General features: G+C 66.4%; 1 protein-coding gene across 1 annotated transcript; it reads left to right on the top strand.

The window, feature by feature from the left end:
• Positions 1 to 88: 88 nt before the first annotated feature.
• Positions 89 to 20,925, top strand: RRP12 (ribosomal RNA processing 12 homolog). The gene is made up of 34 exons (XM_054035813.1): positions 89 to 263; positions 1,423 to 1,655; positions 1,913 to 1,996; positions 2,565 to 2,641; positions 3,098 to 3,203; positions 3,551 to 3,667; positions 3,891 to 4,029; positions 4,745 to 4,872; positions 5,143 to 5,241; positions 5,534 to 5,625; positions 5,857 to 5,968; positions 6,154 to 6,251; positions 6,403 to 6,517; positions 7,172 to 7,314; positions 10,384 to 10,505; positions 11,171 to 11,235; positions 11,368 to 11,530; positions 11,881 to 12,035; positions 12,536 to 12,603; positions 12,934 to 13,027; positions 13,389 to 13,547; positions 14,825 to 14,905; positions 15,171 to 15,276; positions 15,643 to 15,750; positions 16,166 to 16,323; positions 16,650 to 16,741; positions 16,916 to 17,068; positions 17,551 to 17,720; positions 17,983 to 18,099; positions 18,616 to 18,665; positions 18,889 to 18,967; positions 19,366 to 19,433; positions 19,873 to 19,955; positions 20,470 to 20,925. Exons 1-34 carry the CDS (start codon positions 125 to 127, stop codon positions 20,570 to 20,572), a joined length of 3,876 nt encoding a protein of 1,291 aa, XP_053891788.1. The 5' UTR covers positions 89 to 124; the 3' UTR covers positions 20,573 to 20,925.
• The last annotated feature ends 443 nt before the right edge of the window (positions 20,926 to 21,368 follow it).

The following is a 21,368-nucleotide window of genomic DNA, read 5'->3' as shown; positions in this document are numbered from 1 at the left end:
AAAGATGGCGTCTTGCCCATGCCGGAAGTGCCCTCACGCTCCGGCCGGAAGTGGCGGCAGAGAGGGCGGAAGGGGGCCACACGTGGTTTCCGCGTGGCCGGCGGAGCAGCTGTTGTGCCTGGGGATGGGCAAGGCCGGCAGGCTCCGCTCCGGGGCCGCCCGCAAGCTCCAGCGCTGGCGGAAGGGGCACAGCAGCGACAGCAACCCCGAGAGCCGCCGCCACCGCCTGGCCGCCCGCAGCCGCTTCTTCAGCCGGCCCGCGGGTGAGCGGGGGGCCGGGCCGAGCCGCCCCGTCGAGCTTCACACCCTGCTCCCCCGGAGCTGGGCCCCTGGCTGCCCCCTGCCCCGGGCCTCCCGTGGAGCTGGGTGCTGCAGGCTGGCCCCCCGGGGCGCTTGTAGGGCCTGCGGGGGGTGGGGCGGGCCCTGGACCCAGTGCAATGCTGTGGGTCAGTCCGGCCCCCTGGGCGTGGGGCGCGGCATGGGGCTGGTGCCGGGCTCGGGGCAGAGGCAGGATGGGGGAGAACCGACCTGCACGGTGCCCTGGGGCCTGCTGCTGGGCGGTTGGCGGGCAGCCGGGGGACGTGTCAGCTGTCCCAGGTGGAGGTTGTGTGGGAGGCTCTGGGTCAGGGCCCGCCAACCTGTGTGTGTGCGCGGAGGGCAGCGGTCCCGATCCTGGCTCTAGGTGCGACTGCGCTGCAGCCAGGAGAACCTCAGAGAAGGTGATGCAAAGCCTGTGGGGGGGGGCGGCTGCGGTCCCTGGACTTTAAGAACGCCAGGAAAACGGGCTTGGGTTATAAACCCCTGGGTGTCGGGAGCGCCTGGGGCAGTGCTGGGAGCCGGACCTGCACCAACTCCTGTGCTGGGAGTTGCAGGAGGCCAACGCACGGACCGAAAACCCAGGCTGGGATTTGGTTCCAGTTTGGAAGCATCACCTCTCGGCTTGGCTAGGGAAATGCTGCTCTGGCAACGCACATTTGTTACCTGCCGCAGCCCAGGCCACAGGTGGTGAGAGCCGCACGCCGCCTTGGCGGGAATCCGGAGCAGAGCAGGCACCGCAGGCATCTCCGCGTGGCACTGGCTAGGAGATGGTGACAGGGCTCTCGAGTTCCCGGAGCCCCCCTGACACCGCACAGGGGGAGGAGGCTGGGCTGGATGGACTGGCCTGGGGCATCTGTACCCCGGTGAACTGCCTTATAGACCCTCTGCTCCCTCAGTCGCTGCTCTGCCTCCTTGGGGGTTCTCGTTCCACGCGCTGGAGATCTCTGACCCAGCCAGGCCGTCAGAGGGACACGCTCTGCAGGCCTGGCCCGGCCCGGAGGCCCTCTGTGAGGGCGGGGGTTTGGAGGATCAGGGCGCTAGCCAGGGGGGAGGGGGGGAATTCAGGTGTTTGTCTGGCCGGCCCTGAGCACGTATCCCCCACAGAGAAGAGTGACCTGACTGTGGATGCGCTGAAGTTACACAATGAGCTACAGTCGGGGTCCGTGCGCTCGGAGCAGGCAGGCCAGGGCGCCCAGCTCTGCATGGAGGAGGACGATGGAGCTGCTGTCACCGAGAAGTCCTCGCGCACCTTCCTGAGCGGCTTGAGCGACTGCACCAACCTCACCTTCAGCAAAGTGCAGCGGTTCTGGGAGTCCAGCTCCGCCGCGCACAGAGAGGTGGGCGGGGCGCTCCGCTTGGGAGCGGGGGAGACTCTGGCTTTTGCCTCGGGGGAGCGGGGTGCTCTGGGGCCTTCCTGAGCACGTTGCCCCTGCCCTGGCCCAGAAGCCGTGGAGGGGGCGGGACGGCGTGTTCTGGGGCCAGGCTGTTGCCCCTGTCCTGGCCCGGACGCCACAGAGAGGGAGGGGCAGCGTGTTCTGGGGCCAAGCCCACGTCCTGTGGTGCTCACCTGTCCCCTCCTGCGCGCTCTCCGCAGATCTGCGCGGTGCTGGCTGCTGTGACGGAGGTGATCCGCTCGCAGGGCGGCACGGAGAGCGAGACCGAGTACTTCGCGGCGCTGGTGAGTGGCCGTGTGTGTGGGGGCAGGTCTCGGCTAGAGGTGGGGAGCAGCCTGTGGTTGGTCCCAAGTGTGCCCTGTGCTGGGGGGCTCTGGAAGGGACCGGGACCTTCCCTCTGCACTGGGCTGTCGCAGGGTAGCTGGAGGGGCTGCGTATGGCCAGGGGCTGCGGGGGTGTCGGTGAAGGGCCCAGGGGACTGTGGCAGCAGAGCTCTGGCTAGGAGTGCCAGGAGCTGACCCCCACGCAGCACCCCTGGCTCCCGGGGCAGGGGGGTGGGTCCTTCAGCGAGCCGGAGGTGAAGCCGTCAGGCAGTGTGAGTTCCGGGGGCATGCTGGACTCTGCCATGCAGTGCCTGGGGGGGTCCGGCCGGGGGTCTCGGCTAGGCGGCTGCAGTCCATGGGGACTGGGGATCCGTGAGTGGGATTGGTGCACCCCAGAGACTAGGCTGGCGCTGCTATCCCTGCCATGGAGCGCCAGCTGGGTCGCGGATGCTCCGTCACCCGGCCCGGGGAGCTCCCGGCTGAGCCTGGCAGCGGGGCCCCCCCGTGCTCACCCCGGCTGTGTTGCCAGATGACGACGCTGGAGGCCGTGGAGTCGCCGGAGTCGCTGGCTGCTGTCGCCTACCTGCTCAACCTGGTGCTGAAGCGGTGAGTCGCTCCCGCCCACGGGTTACTCTCGCTGCCCCGGGGGCTGGCCGGGGCCCAGGCAGAGCGAGGCAGGGGCCGGGGATGGAAACAAGGTGTAGGGGACAACGCAGGGTGCTGCTTGCAGGCCGGCAAGGCCGGGGGAAGGTGTGTGTGGGGGTGCATGGATGGGGGGGCAGGGCTGCAGGGGGTGCGGCTCTGAGCCGTGGGGCTGTGTGGCTGCTGATGTGCTGGTGTCTCCGAGTTGAGCTGGGGCAGGGTCACCCCCTCAGGGGACCCCTCGGCCCATGTCGGAGGGTCCCACCCACAGGGGGGCTCACCTTCCAGCACCGGGGTGGAGAAGGGCTGGGAATTACGGCTGTGTCGGGGGGGAGGGGCAGTGCAGCGCATCTCCCATTGTCCCCCCTCCCCGTTGCCAGGCCCCTACCTGCACTGACACCCTCCCTTCTCTGCCCGCAGGGTGCCAGGGCCCGTGCTGATAAAGAAGTTCTCGGACACCTCCAAAGTGTTGATGGGCATCATGGCCTCGCAGGCCGGCAGCGGCCCCTCCTCTGCCCTGCGGTGGGTGAGTGCCGCCAGCAGGAGGCGGGCAGGGGGTCACTGGGGTGCGGCTGGCTCAGACTCCCTGCCCTCAGCGAGGGTGTGAGCAGTACGGGGCCCATCCCCTTGTGCTGAGCCTGGGGGGGAGGGGTGTGTGTCTCCCCCCAGCATCCTGGGTTCCTGCCGTCCCTGGATGGGTCAGGCTGGCCGGGGTGCTCGGTGTGGAGGAGGGGCAGTCTGACTTTCGGGGCTGGGGGGGTCAGGCGTGCGGGGGAAGGGCAGCCTGACCTGCGGGGGGAGGGGGCTGGCAGTGGCCCTGGCTCGGGAGGGCAGCGCCGATACCCACGTGTCCCTGTTGGTCTCTCCCTGCAGGTGCTCTCCTGCCTGGCCACGCTGCTGCGGAAGCAGGACCTGGCAGCCTGGAGCTACCCCGTCACGCTGCAGGTTTACCATGGCTTGCTCAGCTTCACGGTCCACGCCAAGCCCAAGGTGAGCCCTGCGGGACCCTGTGGGGTGCCCCCTCCTGCCCCCCAGCTGGGGCCCTCTGTAGCTCTGCCCCAGTCTGCAGGGTCTCTCTGGAGCCTCAGCCCTGGGTCTGGAGCTGCCTGGTCTGTGCAGTGCCCTGGGCGTGGGGGTCCCAGCCCTGCCTCCCCGATCCTTGGCAGGAGGCTGCCCGGGGCACCCCCACTCACCCCGCTCCCATGCTCGGCAGGTGCGGAAGGAAGCCCAGCACGGCGTCTGCTCCATCCTGAAGGGCAGCGAGTTCCTGTTCGGGGACACGGCTCCCACGCACCACCCGGCTGCGCAGTCCACAGCCCGGTTCTGTGTGCAGGAGATCGAAAAGTCCGGAGGTACGGGGGAGACGGGATGGATGGATGTGGGGTGTACGGCTGTGGGGGGGTGCATGGGGACTGGAGGGGTTATGGGGTGTACAGCTGTGGGGGGTGCATGGGGACCGGAGGGGGCGCGGGGTGCACAGCTGTGGGGGGATGCATGGGGGCCTGGCTGGGATGTGGGGTGCACTGCTGTGGGGGGTGCATGGGGACCAGAGAGGTCATGGGGTGCACAGCTGTGGGGGGTGCATGGGGACCAGAGGGGGCACGGGGTGTACAGCTGTGGGGGTGTGCATGGGGACTGGAGGGGTTGTGGGGGGGTGCATGGGGGCCTGGCTGGGATGTGGGGCGCACTGCTGTGGGGGATGCAGGGGGACCGGAGGTGCTGTGGGAGGTACAGGGGGACCGGAGGGGCTGTGGGAGGTACAGGGGGACCGGAGGGGCTGTGGGGGGTGCAGGGGGACCGGAGGGGGTGCAGGGATGCACAGCTCTGGGGGTGCAGGGGGACCGGAGGGGCTGTGGGGGGTGCAGGAGGACCGGAGGGGTCGTGGGGCCACTGGGCGGCTGCTGGGGTCTGTGCTGGGCTCTTTGCCCCCGCGCTGCTGCCCTGAGCTGCGCTCGGTGGGTTCGGTGCTGCGCTCTCTGGGCCCGGCAGCCCCTGGCAGAGGGGTTCAGTCATGGGGGCCGAGCAGGGGGGGCTGTTCTGTGTGTTCATCTCTGCCCCACTCCACAGGTACCAAGGAGGCCACCACCACCCTGCATGTCCTGACCCTGCTCCGGGACCTGCTGCCCTGCCTGCCGCTGGCCGTGGTGAAGACCTGCTGCGAGACCCTGCTCCGCGTCATGACCCTCAGCCATGTGGTGAGCAGCCGTCCGGGCTCCCGGGAGGGAGGGGACCAGTCACTGTCCTCGGGCCCCCAGCCCTCCCGCTCCCTGCCGGCCCGGGCCAACTCCGCAGGGTCAGGCAAGGGGGCCCTGCAGGGTACGGGGAGTGTGCAGGGGACGCCTGGACTCCATCTGGGACAACCCAACCCCTTCCTGCTGGGGGGGGGATCTGCTCAGGCCTGTGGATGGAGGGGCCCAGTGGGGCGGCGTGTTCCCCCCTCGCTTCTAACACTGTGTCCTTTGCAGCTGGTGACGGCGTGCGCCATGCAGGCCTTCCACAGCCTCTTCGGTGCCCAGCCTGGTCTGGCGTGCCTCTCTGCCGAGCTCAACGCCCAGATCATCACCGTGAGTGCAAGGGGCTGGCGGTCTGATGGGAGGGGGGTCACGGGGTGGGGGCAGGGAGGGGTGGGCGAGGTCATGGGGTGGGGGCAGGGTGGGCTGAGGGATGGGGTCATGGGGTGGGGGGAGGGTGGGCTGATGGGAGGGGGGTCACGGGGTGGGGGGAGGGCAGGCTGATTGGAGGGGGGGCACGGGGTTGAGAGCTGGGGGCAAGGTCACGGGGAGGGCTGAGGGGAGGGGTGGGGGATGGGGGGAGGTGGGCATCTTTCACTGAGCCCGCCCTGCCCTGCCCTGCCAGGCCCTGTACGACTACATGCCCAGCGAGAACGACCTGCAGCCCCTGCTGGCCTGGCTGGCCGTCATGGAGAAGGCACACAGCAACCTGGCCAGGTAATGAGCTGGGCCGGGCCTGGGGTGGCGGGAGCCCCCATGGGGGAGGGTGCGGGGGGCCCTGGGGACGAGGGGGTGGTGTGGGGCTCCCATGGCGGGAGTGCGGGGGGCTCTGGGAACGAGGGGGTGGCAGGGGCTCCCATGGGGGGCGGGAGGTGCAGCGGTGGGGACCCCTGTTGGGGGAAGAGGGGTGGGGGCTCTCCCTGGTGCTGGACCCTCTCTCTCTTGCAGGCTGCAGAGGGACCTGTGCTGGGGGCACCTCCCCCGCCTCTTCACGGCTGCCGTGAGCTGCCTCCTCTCCCCCCACCCACAGGTGCTGGCGGCCGCGATGCAGACGCTCAAGGTACCGTGAGCAGCTCCCCCCCGCCCCCCGGCCTGTCCTGGGGGGTGGCTATTCCCGCCCCCGCCATGGGGCACCAGGCTTTGCTCGGGCAGGCTGCGGTGGAGTGCTGGGATCTGCTCCCTTCCCCGGCCCGCATGGGGCTGAGGGGCGTGGCTAACCCCTCCCCTCGTGACTACCCCCTGCAGGCTCTGCTGAGCGAGTGCGTCGCTCCCCACATGGCCGAGCTGGGGCCCGTTTCTGCCTCTGCCTCCGGACCCGCCTCCCACGTCTGCAGGATGTTCAGGTGAGTGGGGCCCGCCGGGCTGTGGGGCTGGGCCTGCTTCGTGGCCCCACCTCCGGGCTCTTGGGCCTGCCCTGCGGGGAGCCCCGGCGTGGCAGGTGCAGGCGCTGTCTGTGTCCTGGCGGTGCTGAGACGGTGCTCTCTCCCGGTGCAGGGCGGTGGAGGAGGGCTTGACGTACCGATTCCACGCGGCGTGGGCCTCCGTGCTGCAGGTGCTGCGGGCCTTCTTCGAGGTGTGCGGGAAGCAGTGCCATCCCTTCATGAGGAAGGTAAGGGGGCCGGGAGAGCCTGGGTGCGGGGTGCCCAGCAGGGTGACTCGGAGAGGGGCCTGGGCTCGGCGCTCCGGGGCTGGGCCTTGCAAATGCTTCCCACGATACAGAGGCTGCTGAGAGCCGGTCGGTGGCTCTGGCTTCCCAGACCCTGGCATTTGGGTGGCGAGCGGGTGCTTAAAGCCCCGTCCTGGGCATCCTAAGGGCCGTTCTGGAGGGGGAGTCCAGCAGCGGCTTCCCAGACCCGGGCCGGCCGACACTGCGTCAGCTGGCCCAGCGGGGAGGAGTGTGTGCATGGCACCTTGCTGCCCAGAGCCTGCGTCGCTGTAGCTAAGGGGCTGCATGTCCCCATGGGCCGGCTCTGCCCTTCCCTCCCGGGCAGAAGGGGGTTCCAAGCGCTGTCCTGGGGCCAGAGATCTCTGGGTAGGCTTGCTCCTGCCTCCTCAGTCCACCCAGGCTGGTGCAGGCTGTGCTCCTCCTCCGAGGTGGCTGCATTGGCGCTCGGGGACGGGATCTGCCCTGAGAAGGTCTCGGACTGTAGCCAGGCGTGTGAGTGGGGCGGGGGGGACACACCTGCCCGTGGGTGTGGGCTGCTCCCCGGCCCAGGGGGCCTCTGGGAGGATTCCATGTGACCAGCCCGTCTCTGCTCTGCAGTGTCTCCAGTCCCTGTGCGACCTGCGCCACTCCCCACACTTCCCCCACACCAGCGAGCTGGACCGGGCGGTGGGGGCTGCCGTGGCCAGCATGGGCCCCGAGGTGCTGCTGCAGGCTGTGGCCCTGGAGATAGACGGCACAGAGTGAGTACGGCCCTGCCCCCACGCGGCTGCGCCTCCCCCTCCTGCAGACAAACAGCTGGACCGGTCCAGGGGCCGGATCCCGACAGGGCTGTACCAGGAGCCCTACAGCTTTACACGTTGGCATGGAGTCCCGGGGTCTGGTCTGCGCCCCAGGCTGTCCCCAGGCTGCCGGGGGGTGACCCCTCTAGAGGGCCGGACCCAGGGCCTCTCACAGCGCTGCAGGGGCAGGACTCCTGACCAGGCCTCTGGCACCAGCAGACCCTGTCTCTCCCCGGGGCTCCCTGCAGCGAGTACAGCCAGGCCAGACATGGGCTGGAGGCTTGTGCTGTAGCTTTGAGTGTTTCCGGGGACCTGGGCAGAGAACTGGCTATTGGTCCCGTGGCCATAGGGGCTGGAAGCCCGTCGCCTCGCCCAAGGGTGAAGGTAACAGCGCAGACCCTTCCTGGCAGCCCAGCCGCGCTCCAGTGAACCCTGAGCCAGTTCCCAGGTGTCCCGGAGCCCCAGGGTCAGTGCTGCGACCCAGGAGGAAGAGTGAGACCCCGCGGGGGCCGGGCCCACGGAACCATAAGAACCATGTCCCTAGGACCATAAGAACAGCCATACTGGGTCAGACGAATGGTCCAACTTCCTACTATGCTGCGGGGGTGGGGGGGGTCAACCCCCGTTCTGCCCCAGGCCCCACCCCCACTCCACCCCTTCCCCCAAGGCCCCAGCCCCTCCCTGCCTCTTCCCACCCCATTCCGCCCCCCAGTGCCTCCTGCACACCTCGGAGCAGCTGATCCCCAATAGGCGGGAGGAGCTGGGGGGGTGCTCCAGTCCTGGAGTACCCACGGAGTCAGTGCATATGAAGTGAAGGAGTAAATAACACTTATTCACATTCTCCACACCAGTCATGATTGTATAGAGCTCGATCGTATCCCCCCTGAGTCGTCTCTTTGCCAAGCTAAACGGTCCCAGCCTTTTTAATCCTTCGTATGGAAGCTGTTCCATTCCCTTCATCTCTTTTGTTGTCTTTCTCTGCATCTTTCCCAGTTCTAATCAGGGTTCCCTCTAATTTTTCCCACCCATGTGTGGAATGAATTTTATGTCACCAATGTGGACGTGACCCCTGACACATCAACCCCATATTGGTGCACATCACAAAATTCATGTGGCAGGCGTGGGGCCAAGGGGTATGGAGTGTGGGAGGGTGCGGCCTCTGGGGTGGGGCCGGGGATGAGGGGCTCCGGCTGGGGCTGCGGGCTCTCGGGTGGGGCCAGGGATGAGGGACTCCAGGCTGGGGCAGAGAGTTGGGTGCAGGGGGTGAGGCTTTGGGGTGCAGGAGGGTGCTCTGGGGCTACAGTGGGGAGAGAGGACTCCCCCCACCTCTCTCTCCCCACAGCAGCACCTGGGCTGGGGGGGCAGAGGTGGCAGCTCTGGGACTGCAGGATAGGTGCCCTTCCCCTGCCCCCAGCAGGTCTGGGCTGGGGGAGGGCTGCCCTGGCCACATTTGGGGTCTGGGGCCGCCCCCAGGGGAAGGCCGTGGCAGGTTGGGGGCCAGGCTAGGTGGGGTCTGGGGGAGGGGTGCCCCTCCCCTGGCCATGGCAGGTCCCCAGGTGGGTTCCCTGGGCATCTGTGTGGCGCTAAATAGGCTGTGTGGCTGTGCAGCTTAGAGAACTTAGGTTTTAATATATCTTTTTTGAGAGGGGGCAGCCAGATCTGCAGGCAGCATTCGTGGTGTGAGCATGTCCTGGATTTATCTAGTGGCGTTATGATAATTACTGTCTAATTAGCTGTCCTTTTCCTAATGGTTCCTAACATCGTTAGCCTTTTTTGACTGCCACTGCACATTGAGTGGATGTTTTCAGAGAACTACCCACGATGACCCCAAGATCTTCTCTTGAGTGGTAACAGCTAATTCAGGTTGCATCGTTTTGGATGTAGAGTTGGGATTGTTTTCCGATGTGCATTACTTTGCATTTATCAACATTGAATTTCATCTGCTATTTTCTTGTCCAGTCACCCAGTTCTGTGAGATCCCTTTGAAACTCTTCGCAGTCAGCTTTGGACTATCTTGAATAATTTTGTATTGTCCACAAACTGTTTACCCCTTTTTCCAGATCATTTATGAATATGTTGAATAGGACTGGGCCCGGTACAGACTCCTGGGGACACCACTATTTACCTCTCTCCAGTCTGAAAACTGACCATTTATTCCTCCCCTTTATTTCCTATCTTTTAACCAGTTACCAGTCCATGAGAGCATCTTCCCTTTTATCCCATGACTCCTTACTTTGCTTAAGAGCCTTTTTCTGAGGGACCTTGTCAAAGGCTTTCTGAAAGTCTAAGTCCACTATATCCACTGGATCCCCCCATCCACATGTCTGTTAACTCCCTAAAATAATTCTAATAGATTGGTGAGGCATGATTTCCCTTTACAAAAGCCATGTGGACTCTTCCCCAGTATATCATGTTCACTGATCTGTGTCTCTGATAATTCTGTTCTTTACTACAATTTCAATCAGTTTTGCTGGTACTGAAGTCAGGCTTAGCGGCCTGTAATTGCCGGGATCACCTCTGGAGCCTTTTTTAATAATTGACGTTACACTACTTACCCTGCAGTCATCTGGTACAGAAGCTGATTTAAATGATAGGTTACAGACGGCAGTTAGTAGTCCGGCTATTTCACATCTAAGTTGCTTCAGAACTCTTGGGTGATACCATCTGGTCCTGGTGACTTATTACTGTTTAGTTTATCAATTTGTTCCAAAACCTCCGCTAATGACACCTCAATCTGGGACAGTTCCTCAGATTTGTCACCTAAAAAGACCGGCTCAGGCGTGGGAATCTCCCTCATCCTCAGCCGTGAAGACCAAAGCAAAGAATTCATTCGGTTTGTCTGCCTGGAGCGCTGCTTTAGCCCCACTGTGGGTTTGGCAGCTTCCTGCTTTCGATGTATGTAATAAATGTTTGGCTTGTTTGAGCCTGTGGCTAGTTCTCCCGGTCGCAGGCCCAAAGCTGGGGGCGAAGCCCGGAGCCCGCGGCAGGAGCGCCCCCTGCTGCACCTCACCGGTGTGTTCCCCTCCCCAGGGAGACGCTGGATTTCCCCCGCAGCTGGCTCCTGCCGGTGATCCGGGACCACGTCCAGGGCACGCGGCTCAGCTTCTTCACCAGCTATTTCCTGCCCCTGGCAGCCACCCTGAAAAGCAGAGGTAACTGGCGGGGGCGGCCCCCAGGCGAGGCTGGGGAATGTGGGGCCCGTCCCCAGGAGGTCATGGGGCACAGAGCCAGCATGGGCCCCACGGGGCAGGCAGGCAGATGGGGAGCACTGGCTGAATAAACTGCACCCCGGCCCATCTCCTGCTGCGGGTTCAGAGGCCGTGGTCTGGGTGCTGTGCTCCCCAGGGGCCCTGAGATCAGGGGCTGGTGGTGTCTTTGCTCTCTCAGACCCTGCTGCCCCTCGGCAGGTGGCCCCGGGACACTCCCAGGGATGCCCCTCCCCTGGGTTAACTCGCAGGTCGCAGTCTGCAAGTACCCACATAGGGAATGGGTACTGGAGGGTGGGCACTGCCGTCTAGCTGAGGAAGGTCTAATGCGACCTGGGGCTGGAAGCTGGAGCGAGACACAGCGAGGCAGGAAATCAGGCGTGGATCTGTGCCAGGGCAGGGAATTAACCCCGGAACATCGCCCCGGGGCGGGTGGATTCTCCGTCGCTGACAATGTTTAAATCCAGGTGATCGGCTCTGGGGTCATTGCGGGGCTGGTGTCTGGCCTGAGCCATCCGGGGGTCAGACGAGAGGATCCCCGTGGGTCCTTCTGGCCGCAGGGTCTAGGAATCCGCTGCCGCCCTGACGTCTCCCTTGTCTCTTTGTTGCAGCCGCGGAGCTGGCCCAGGCCGGGAAGAGTCTGGAGTCCAAGATTTATGACACGCTGCAGTGGCAGGTGAGAGGCTCAGGTTGTGGGGCTCCCGGCGCAGGGACATGCAGCTCGGCTGGCTGGATCCTCGCGAGGGGCAGCTCTGCCGTGTCAAGCTGGTGTCTGCTCCGCCCCTTCACTGCCTCCTTTACCTTTCAGATCTGGACCATGCTGCCTGGTTTCTGCACCAGGCCAACGGACGTGGCGGCCTCCTTCAAAGGGCTGGCGCGGACGCTGGGCACGGCCATCAGCGAGCGGGCAGACCTGCGGCTCACCGTCTGCCAGGCCCTGCGCACGCTCATCAGCAAGGGCTGCGAGACGGGTGAGGGCCGGGCCCTGGGGTGCCCCGTGCAGGGGGACTGGGCCATTCGGCAGGTGGAGGGGCACGTTGCTGGGGCAGGCACACACCCTTCAGCGGCCTGGGAGCTGCAGTGCGGCCCAGTCTCCAGGGCCTTCAGTCAGCCCTGAGCCCCCCAGGGCCCTGGATGCCCAATGATCTTTCCCATCCTGTCTGAGGGTCTCCCTAGATCCCAGGGTTGTGGGAGGCCCAGTGCCTCCTGCTGTGAAGGTGCCAGGCGTGAGCAGCTGGGGATCCCTCTGGCCGAGTGTGGGGCGGTGGGTGAGTCCGAGGGCCCCGGGCGCAGACCCTCACTGCTCTGTGCCCCTCCCCAGACGCTGAGCGAGCGGAGGTCGGCCGCTTCGCCAAGAACTTTCTGCCCATCCTGTTCAACGTGTACAGCCAGCCGGGGGATGCTGGGGGTGGCGCAGCCCATCGGCGCGCCGTGCTGGACACCATCCGCACGTACCTGACGATCACTGAGCAGCAGGTGAGGCGGGGCGGGGGCCCAGACGAGCCCGGCGGGGTGGCGTAGGGCAGCACAGTCAGCAGTAACGCTGGCACGGCCCCCTCTGCCGGGGGGACCCGACGGAAACCGCTCCCCACGGGGTCTGCCGCAGAACCAGCTGCTGGCGTCTAGGCACTGCGGAGCCCAGGCCTCGGGGCGCTGAGTGAGCATGGCTGGGGGGTCGTTCCCCCTGCCGGGGCCTCGCAGGGATGCTGTGCTGGGGAGGAGCCCACCCCAGAGAGGTGTTGAATTCCCTGTGGAGCCCCTGATCCCAGGCAGCCGCAATGCAGCAGGGCCCCCGGCTGGTGGGGGGCTCGGCGAGGACCCTGGGGGGCTGCCTGAGCCGTCGGGCTTGCTCGGAGGCTGCTGTGTGCTCGCCGCCCCCTGCAGGCCAGAGGCAGAGCCGCGCTGAGCGGGGGTTACGGGGTTGGGGGTCCGGCACCTGAACTGACCCCGGGCCGGCGGCTCGTCCCCTCCTGCAGATGGTGTGCGGGTTTCTGGAGAAAGCCAGCGAGAAACTGACCGGCCCCGAGAGCACGGAGTTCACCAGGTAACGCCGGGGTTAGCGTGCTGCCTGGACGCAGCCGAGCTGCTGGGGGGCGCTGGAAGGGACCTCCCCGCCGCAGACTTACCCTGCTCCCCCTTCCTGCGGGGTGGGTTGTTTGCCTTGCTGGGGCTGGGGGGCTGCCTCTGCTGGTGGCTAGGAACGTCTCACTCGTGGCGTCGGTGTGGCCCTGGCCAGTGTATGCCCACTGGTTCTTGGTGCTGTTGGGCGGGGGGGGCGCGCAGCGCTGAGATCCTCCCCGCCTCCCCCTCTGCAGGGAGCCAGGCAGAGTCCTGGGCATCCCGCCTCCCCTCCGTTAACCTCCCTCTGCTGCAGGCTCTCCATCCTGGACCTGATTGTGGCCATGGCGCCCTATGCCGACGAGCCCTCCCTGGGCGCCCTCTATCACACCATCCAGCCCTCCCTGCAGGTGAGTTGCCCAGGCGGGGGCCGCAGGGCAGGGGCTCTGGTGCCTCCCGCGTGCTGGGGTGGGCGGGGACTGGGTGCCCTGCGAGGGCACCAGTGCGGATGGAGGTGCTTCCAGCTCCCCGGTCCCTCCGTCCCTCGCTGCAGTCGCCTGGCCGGCCCTGCACGAGACTGGGATGGAGGCAGGCTCACTGGAGGGGGCCAGGCTCCTGACACCTCTTCCTGGGTGCGGGGAGCAGAGAGGCTCTGCAGCCGGGTGCCCCAGAGCAGGCACGGGGATCTCTGGTTGAGGCTCGCTCAGTGGAGTGGGAGGAGAGATGCGGGTTGGGGTTTGGCTGATGCCATCTGGTGCCGTCTCCCCACAGAGCAAGGAGCACGGGGTGCAGAAGAAGGCGTACCGCGTGCTGGAGGAGGTGTGCGCGGCCCCCCGGCTCCCCTGCCAGGCCTTCGTCCGCAGCCACCTGGACCAGCTGAAGAGAGATCTGCTGGGCTCCCTGCAGAGTGCCGCCTCCCCGGCCAAGAGGGTGAGCCCGGGGATGGGGGCAGAGCACTCGGGGTGGGGGGAGTGGGCTGTGACAATGCGGTTCTGGCGGAACCCAACTGAGAGTGCCAACTCAGGACAAATTGCTCAAACAGGGCAGTTACAGCCCAAGGCTGGGGTTTTTCCACCTCTAAGGCAAACCAAACCAGCCAGACTAGGAGGACTTCGGTCTCACCCCACTGGCTAACCGCAAGTCTCACAAGCAATCTCCTTAGACACTCCAGTTTCCCAGTATTCCCACCAGTGCCACTCGTACGGGGACAAATGGTTACGAAAACCAATACCCCAGTAAAAGAAAAAGGTTCTCCTGATCCCAAAGGCCAAAGGACCAAGCCCCAGACCCAGGTCAATATACAAATCAGATCTTACTCTCAAATCACGCTGTTGCCAACCCTTTAGAATCTAAAATCTGAAGGTTTATTCATAAAAGGAAAAAGATAGAGATGAGAGTTAGAATTGGTTAAATGGAATCAATTACATACAGTAATGGCAAAGTTCTTGGTTCAGGCTTGCAGCAGCGATGGAATAAACTGCAGGTTCAAATCAAGTCTCTGGAACATCCCCCGCTGGGATGGGTCATTCAGTCCTTTGTTCAGAGCTTCAGCTTGTGGCAAAGTTCCTCCAGAGGTATGAAGCAGGATTGAAGACAAGATGGAGATGAGGCATCAGCCTTATATAGTCTTTTCCAGGTGTAAGAACACCTTTTTGTCCTTACTGTGGAAAATTACAGCAAAATGGAGTCTGGAGTCACATGGGCCAGTCCCTGCATACTTTGCTGAGTTACAAGGCGTATCTGCCTTCTCTCAATGGGTCCATTGTATAGCTGATGGTCCTTAATGGGCCATCAAGCAGGCTAGGCAGAGCTAATCTCAGCTTGTCTGGGATGTCACCCAGCAGCATAGCATAAGTTTGCCATACAGACAGTATAGAGCCAATATTCATAACTTCAACTACAAAACTGATACACACATATAGACAGCATAATCATAACCAGTAAACCATAACCTTGTCTTAGACACCTCATTTGACCCCCTTTATACAAGATTTGCGTGCCACTACAGGACCTCGGTTGCAACAATGATCTATATGGTCCCAGATTATATCAATAACGTCGCAGGGGCGGAGCACCCAGGACAAGCTCAGGGGGAGGGGAGGGGAGGAGGGACCGGTGGGTGTGGGGCAGAGGGCATGGCCTGGGAGGCGGGGGGTGCACAGGAATGTCTCTGGACCTGACGGGGCTGTCCTGCTCCCCTCCCCCAGCCGCGGCTGAAGTGCCTGTTCCACGTTGTGAAGCAGCTGACGGCTGAACACGAGGACTTCGTGGTGGCCCTGGTCCCAGAGGTATGGGGGGGGCACGGCTCGGCCCTGGGGGGGTTCCGGGCAGGATGGCACACGCTGCCGGGCTGTTCTGTGGGAGCAGGCTCCCTGCAGAGTGCTGCTAAAACGTGGCGCAAGTGCGGGGGGGTCGCTCTGGGGCAGGCTCTGGGGAGGGTGGGCACGGGGGGGGTGCTGGCGAGGGGGGCCAGGCCCTGGCGGGGGGCGGGCGCGGGGCTGCGGGTGCTGGGGGGGGGGCAGGCGCTGGTTCTGATGATGTTTGCGCCGCCAGGTGATTCTCTGCACCAAGGAGGTGTCGGTGGGGGCCCGGAAGAACGCCTTTCTGCTGCTGGTGGAGATGGGGGAGGCCTTCCTCCGCTTTGGCCCCACACCGCAAGGTAAGGCGTCCCCGCCCCCTTCCCTACCTGGGCCTGCTCTGGGCCCTCTGACTTCCGCCCCCATCCATGCCACGGCCTCCCCAGTGCTAAATCCACTAGTCCAGCCACATAGCTGCTTCCAGCCCCCTCTGCGGGAGGTCCTGCCTGCCCCTCCGTCCCAGCCCCGTGGGGCGCACTGGCCTGTCCTGCACAGCCCTGGTGGCCAGCACGCCTTCCAGTCCCCTGCCCGTGCTGCGGGCTGCAGGGGGGCCTACCAGGGCCGGGCACCAGGGCTGGCCTGGCGGAGGCCCCCAGCTGAGCCAGGAGGCCTTGGAGCTGCCATGGGGGGAGGACTGAGCTAACCCGGGGCCGTCCCTTCCCGCACAGGGGCCATGCAGCGGTTCCTGCTCCTGGTCTACGCGGGGCTGACGGGCTCGGTCACCATGATCAGCTGCACCTTGCTGGCGCTGACCCGCCTCCTCTTCCAGTTCAAAGGTGAGGGGCTCGGTGGAGTGGGGGGGAGGGGCTGGAACCCCAGCTGCTCCCCTCGACGCAGGGCGGAGCAAGGGGTGTCTGACCCCCTGCGGCTGGGGCAGCCCCCGGGCACCTCTGCTGGCGCTCGCAGCCGGGCCCGGGGGTGGGAAGTGCCCTAGCAGCTGCCATGGGGAGCACAGTCAGTGCCTACTGCTAGGGGCGCTGAGGCGGGTCAGAAGGCGGGGCTCGAGGGAGGGCCGTGCCCCATGGCTAAGGGGGCTGCGGCTGAGCCCAGGTGGTGATGGGCGAGCGTGTCCTGAGCCAGACTCTCTCCAGCTTTCTCCCCCGGCTCCACCCCCCGGTGCTGCTGCTGCTGCCCCAGCCTGGGGGGCCGGGGGGACCCCGCTGCCCGGCCTGAGCCCTGTGCCTCTTGCAGATCACATGGGGCTGGCGGTGGCGGAGCAGTTGCTGCAGAACGTCTGCCTGCTGCTGGGCTCGCGCACGCGGGACGTGGTCAAGGCGGCCCTGGGCTTCCTCAAGGTGGCGCTGCTGCTGGTGGACGCCCAGTTACTGGCCAAGCACGTCCAGACGATGGTGAGTCGGGTGGGGGGGAGCGAGCCTGGCCTGGGGGCCTCCAGAGAGGGAGCTGCTGCATGACGGTGCAGGGATGGGGAGGCCTAGCTATGGGGTGTTGAGGGGTGGGGCCCATGGGCAGGGGGAAATGGTGCAGGAGTGAGGCGTATCGTGGTGGGGGAACACGCATGCTGTCCCTGGAGATCCCAGCGGGGCCCGCACACTCTCTTGGGGGGTTGGGGGGCACGCTGTCCCAGGGTGAGGGGAAGGGGATGGGGGGCGCTGTCCCGGGGGGGATGGGGGGCCACTGTCCCAGGCACTGGGGGTGACGCGTTCTATCCCGGCAGCTGGAGGCCGTGGGGCGCCTGACAGACGACATGAGGCGTCACTTCCGCATGAAGCTGAGAAACCTCTTCACCAAGTTCATCCGGAAGTTCGGGTGAGGGGCCGGGGAGTGGTGGGGGCAGCGGAGCTCTCGCTCGGGGGGCGCTGCCCACTGCTGAGCCTCAGGCCAGCGGGTGGGGGGGTTTCCCTGCACGAGGGGTGTATGGAGGGGGTGTCGATGGGGGGCTGTGCCAGGCTGGGGCTTGCTGAACGCTTGCTCTGCCCCTAGCTTCGAGCTGGTGCGGGGGCTGCTGCCCGCCGAGTACCACAAGGTGCTGCTGAACATCCGCAAGGCCGAGGCCCGAAGCCGCAAGCAGCGGGCCCTGAAGCAGGCGGTGGCCGCGAGCGAGGAGGAGGCGCCGGCGCAGCCCAGGGGAGACAGGTACTGAGGGGAGGGCAGCCTGTTAGCCCAAGGTCTGGCGTGTGGGGAGCGTCTGCCAGACATGGCGCTGCCTGGCTTGTCCCTCAGGAGACTTGTGGGGCGGGGACACCTGGGCTCAGGGCTGGGTTCCTCAGGAGTTGGGGAAGGGGGGGGTGTCATGTTTCCCCCGCATGGGGGTGGCGCGGGACTGGGAGGGGTCGCTCCCTGGGCCGGTGCTGGCGGGAGTGCGGGGCTGGGAGGGGTCGCGCCCTGGGCCGGGACTGGGGGGGGTGCGGGGCTGGGAGGGGGCGCGCCCTGGGCCGGGACTTGGGGGGGGGTGCCCTGGGCCGGTGCTGTGGGGGGGGTGCGGGGATGGGGGGGGGGCGCGCCCTGGCCCGGTGCTGGGGCTGGCGTGGGGCTGGGGGGGGTCGCGTCCTGGGCCGGTGCTGGGCGCTCTGCATCGGCCTGGCACAGCACCCTTTGTCTGCTCTCTCCCATCCCAGCGTGGAGGAGCTCCTGGCCGACTCAGACTCGGAGCAGGAGGAGGGCGAGAGGCGTGGCGGGAGAGAGCAGAGGAAGCAGGCGCGGCAGAAGAGTCAGGCCTGGCTGAAGGAGGGCGAAGGGGACGAGCCCCTCAACTTCCTGGACCCCAACGTGGCCCAGAGGGTGCTGGGTAAGGAGCGGCTCACGGGGCCCAGCATTGCCCGTGGCAGGACGTGGCTGTTTTGGCTGGGGGACCTTGGCCGTTGCCCCTGCTGTCTGGGCCTGTGCACGTGGGCAGGGCTTTGGGGGCCTGTGCGCGGTGGGGTTAGCTATGGCCATGCCAGAGCTGGGGGTGGGTTGGGTGACTGGCTGTGTTCCCAGCCAGGGCACCTCTTGGCTCGAGCCGCATCTGCCCCGGGCTCGCTAACCCCTCCGTCTCTCGGCTGAACCAGCTACGAAGCCGGGCGGCGGCAGGGCCAGGGGAGCGAGCCATGACTTCAAGGTTTCGGCGGACGGGCGCCTGATTATCCGCGAGGGCCCTGAGGACGAGGACGACGAGGGAGCCAAAGGTACCGACCGGGATGGGGAATGCAGGGCCCGGCTCCCCCACACCTCCCGAGGCTCAGCGGCCTGCTCCGGGTTCTCCTCCTCCCACCCAATGCTCCACGTCAGGCCGCCCCCTCCCTGCCCCAGTGCCCACAGCTGGCAAGCTGTGTGATGGGGCGTGGGCCCCGGAATGTCTCCTGGCTCTGGGTGTGGGCTCTGGTGTCACCCCTCTTCTGGGCACATTGCAGCCTGGGCAGTGCTGAGACAGCCTCACGCCGGGCAGGGGGGCTCTTGTGAGCTGTGGGGCTGCCTGGCCACACCCACCTGGTGACGTGGGGCAGCCATAGCAGGCAGGTCTCCCCTCCTGGCAAAGGCGTCTTGGGCCCCCCCACATCCCTGCTGGGCACAGCAGCCGGGGTGCCGTGTCAGTCCCTGAGCCCCCCTCCGTCTGGCTGGGCCTCGGCAGGAGGTCCCAGCCCCGGAGCTGGGTGGGTCCAGGCCCCGGCTCCCGACTCTGACCCGGCTGTTCTTTGCTCCAGGAGTGGATGAGGAGATGGCCGACCTGATGCAGGAAGTGGGGATCCGGAGTGTAAGTACCGGCGCTGAGCGCTTGCCCCCAGGGCCGGGTGGGGCTCGGGCCAGTCACGCCCTGCGGTCCCAGCGGGGGCTTGTTCCAGGGGAGAGGCTGGGACCAGGGCAGGGGCATGGCCCTGTGGGCAGTGCCTGCTCGGTCCCACCAGCAAAGCAGATCCCCATGGCGGGGGCACGGGGGGGTCCCAGCTGCTCCACGCTGAGTTGCCCTCTCTCTGCAGAAGAAGGCTCAGAAGCGCCGGTTCCGGGAGGAGGCGGAGGACGAGGAGCCGGAGGATGGGACTCAGATGCACTACAAAGGTGACCCCAGGCTGCGCGGTGTTACCTGCAGCGTGCGTGGGGGCCGGCCAGCTCCCCCGACCCCGTGCGGCCGGCTGGCTCCCAGAGAGCGGGGCGTGCCCAAGGCGTCAGCATTGGCTTCCGCCCCCGCTCCTGCCGCTGGAGCTGGGTCCTGGGTGGGTTCGGGATCCCCTCGGAAGTGCTGGGCTCGGGGCCTGTTTCAAAGGCTGAGCTCAGTCACTGGCGCACCCTGGCAGCCCTGGGGATCGCCCGCGACCTGGGGCAGAACTCAGGGGGGTGGGATGCCCAGCTCTGTGCTGGTTCCTGCCCCTCGCCCTCCCCTGGGCAGGGAGCATGAACCCCCCCATCCCAATCTTGGCCCCGAACTGCATCTGATGCAGGTTTGCTGCTGTTTTTAGCTGGAGGCTCCGGCATTCACCGGCGGCTGGGCACAGGGCCGGCACTTGGGGCTGACTACAAGGCCAAGGTAAGGAGGCCCCGGGCAGGGGGGAGTCACTTTCCACGGGCTCTCAGGGGGGCGGGCTGGGGGTGGAGCGAAACAGATCCTGGCGGGGATGGGAGGGTATCGTCCCCCACAGCTGCAGCTTGCGTGGATGCCAGCATGTCCCTGGCCATGGGTGCAGGGGGCCCTGGGGCGCGTTCCCTGGGATTGTCTCGCTGTCCTCGCAGTCTCCTGGCCTGGTTCCCTCCCTGGAGCAGGTCTCGGCAGTGCTGGCACAGCCCAGCGGCCGCCCCTGAGCCAAGGGTGGCTCTGCAGTCCTGCTGCCTGGTTCTGGAGGCCAGACCGGGCGTGGTGAGAGGGGTGGGGCAGGGCCCCCGCTAGCCTCCTGGCTGCTTTGGGGCCCCCTGCCCCGGGCTGTCAGCATGGGGCGGGCTGGTTCCTCATCCCCCCGTGTGCTCCCCAGACAGGCCGAGGTGACGTGAAGAAGAGAGGCCGGCTGGACCCCTACGCCTACATCCCGCTGAACAGAGCCAAGCTCAACCGAAGGTGCGGCTCGGGGTTACCCAGGGACGTGACGACTCTGGGGCTGGGGTGGAAGTGGAGCGAAGCCAGGAGCAGATCCCTGGATCCCAGTCCCGGGCTCGCCCCAGGCCCCTGTGCTCCGTAGCAGCTGCGCATGGCAGGGCAGCTGGGAGTTCCCGCCAGCGCCCCCTGCTGGGAGAGCCCAGGAGCTCCCCCCTCCCCACAGCGCCCCCTGCTGGGAGAGCCCGGGAGCTCCCCCCACCCCACAGCGCCCCCTGCTGGGAGAGCCTGGGAGCTCCCCCCCAGCCAGCTCCTGCCCCCCTCCCCCCAGCGCCCCCTGCTGGGAGAGCCCGGGAGCTCCCCCCACAGCCAGCTCCTGCCCCCCTCCCCACAGCGCCCCCTGCTGGGACAGGCCGGGAGTTCCCCCCACAGCCAGCGCTCCTGCCCCCCTGCTGGGACAGGCTCAGTGGCTTGCTGTGAAGCTGACTTCGGGCAGTGCCCGCTCTCACCTGTGCCCTCTGCTCCTTCCCCTCCCCAGGAAGAAGGCGAAGATGCAGGGACAGTTCAAGGGGCTGATGAAGGGGGCCCAGCGGGGTGCGCAGACCGGCCGCAAGCACCGCCAGAAGGAGCGTCACGTGTGAGGCTTTGAACGCCCCTTCCCCCCACACCCCCACCAGCCTTGAAGACCCTCCCAGGTCGGACGCTGTTCCCTGCCCGCCCAGAGCCCCGTCTGCCCTTCCTGGGGCTGGTGGTTCTGGGGCATGGTGGGGGCTCAGCGTGGCCCAGGCAGGAGGAGATGGACACTGGCTGTGCGAGGTTCGTGGGGAGCCACCAGCACCCCCCTTGTTCCGGACACTGGTGGGCTCACAGCTGGGCCCTCCGTTTTGGGGAGGAGGAAGCTGCCTTGCCACGGAGCCAGGCTGGGGACCTGGACGAGCCAGTGACTGGCTGCATTGCACCAGCATAGTGAGAAATAAACACGGTGCCCACCTCACGCTGCTCCCTCGCCATTCGTCCCGCCAGCAGGGCCCTGCCCCGTCACTTCTCCCCGCACTCTGCCCGTTAACCCTCCCCCTGCGGCTGGTTCCAGCCTCCTGCAGCCCCCGGTCCCATGCTGTGCTCAGACCCAGGGTGGGTTCGGCTGGTGCCCTGCACCCATGGGGCCTGGAAAACGGGAGGTTTTACCCCGGCCCCGAGTGACCTGCCCTGGCACTCTGGGGCATGGCTGGGCAGAGGGCAGCCCTGGGGAGGCTGGGGGCACTGGACACTCACTCTGTTCTCGCCCGCTGCCTCGTGGGGCTGAGAGCCCGGCTGCCGGCCAGTCCCCACCCCCGCCTGTCCCAGCTGGCGCTGCTCGGGCACGGCGTGTCCCATCCCTGTGCCAGGCCCCGGGGCCTGTAGGGCGCTGGGCTGGGCTGGGCTGGCTGCAGGGGCTGA

This window comes from Malaclemys terrapin, chromosome 7 (assembly GCF_027887155.1).
Source record: "Malaclemys terrapin pileata isolate rMalTer1 chromosome 7, rMalTer1.hap1, whole genome shotgun sequence".
Taxonomy (NCBI): Eukaryota; Metazoa; Chordata; order Testudines; family Emydidae; genus Malaclemys; species Malaclemys terrapin.
This window is presented reverse-complemented; position numbering and strand designations above follow the sequence as displayed.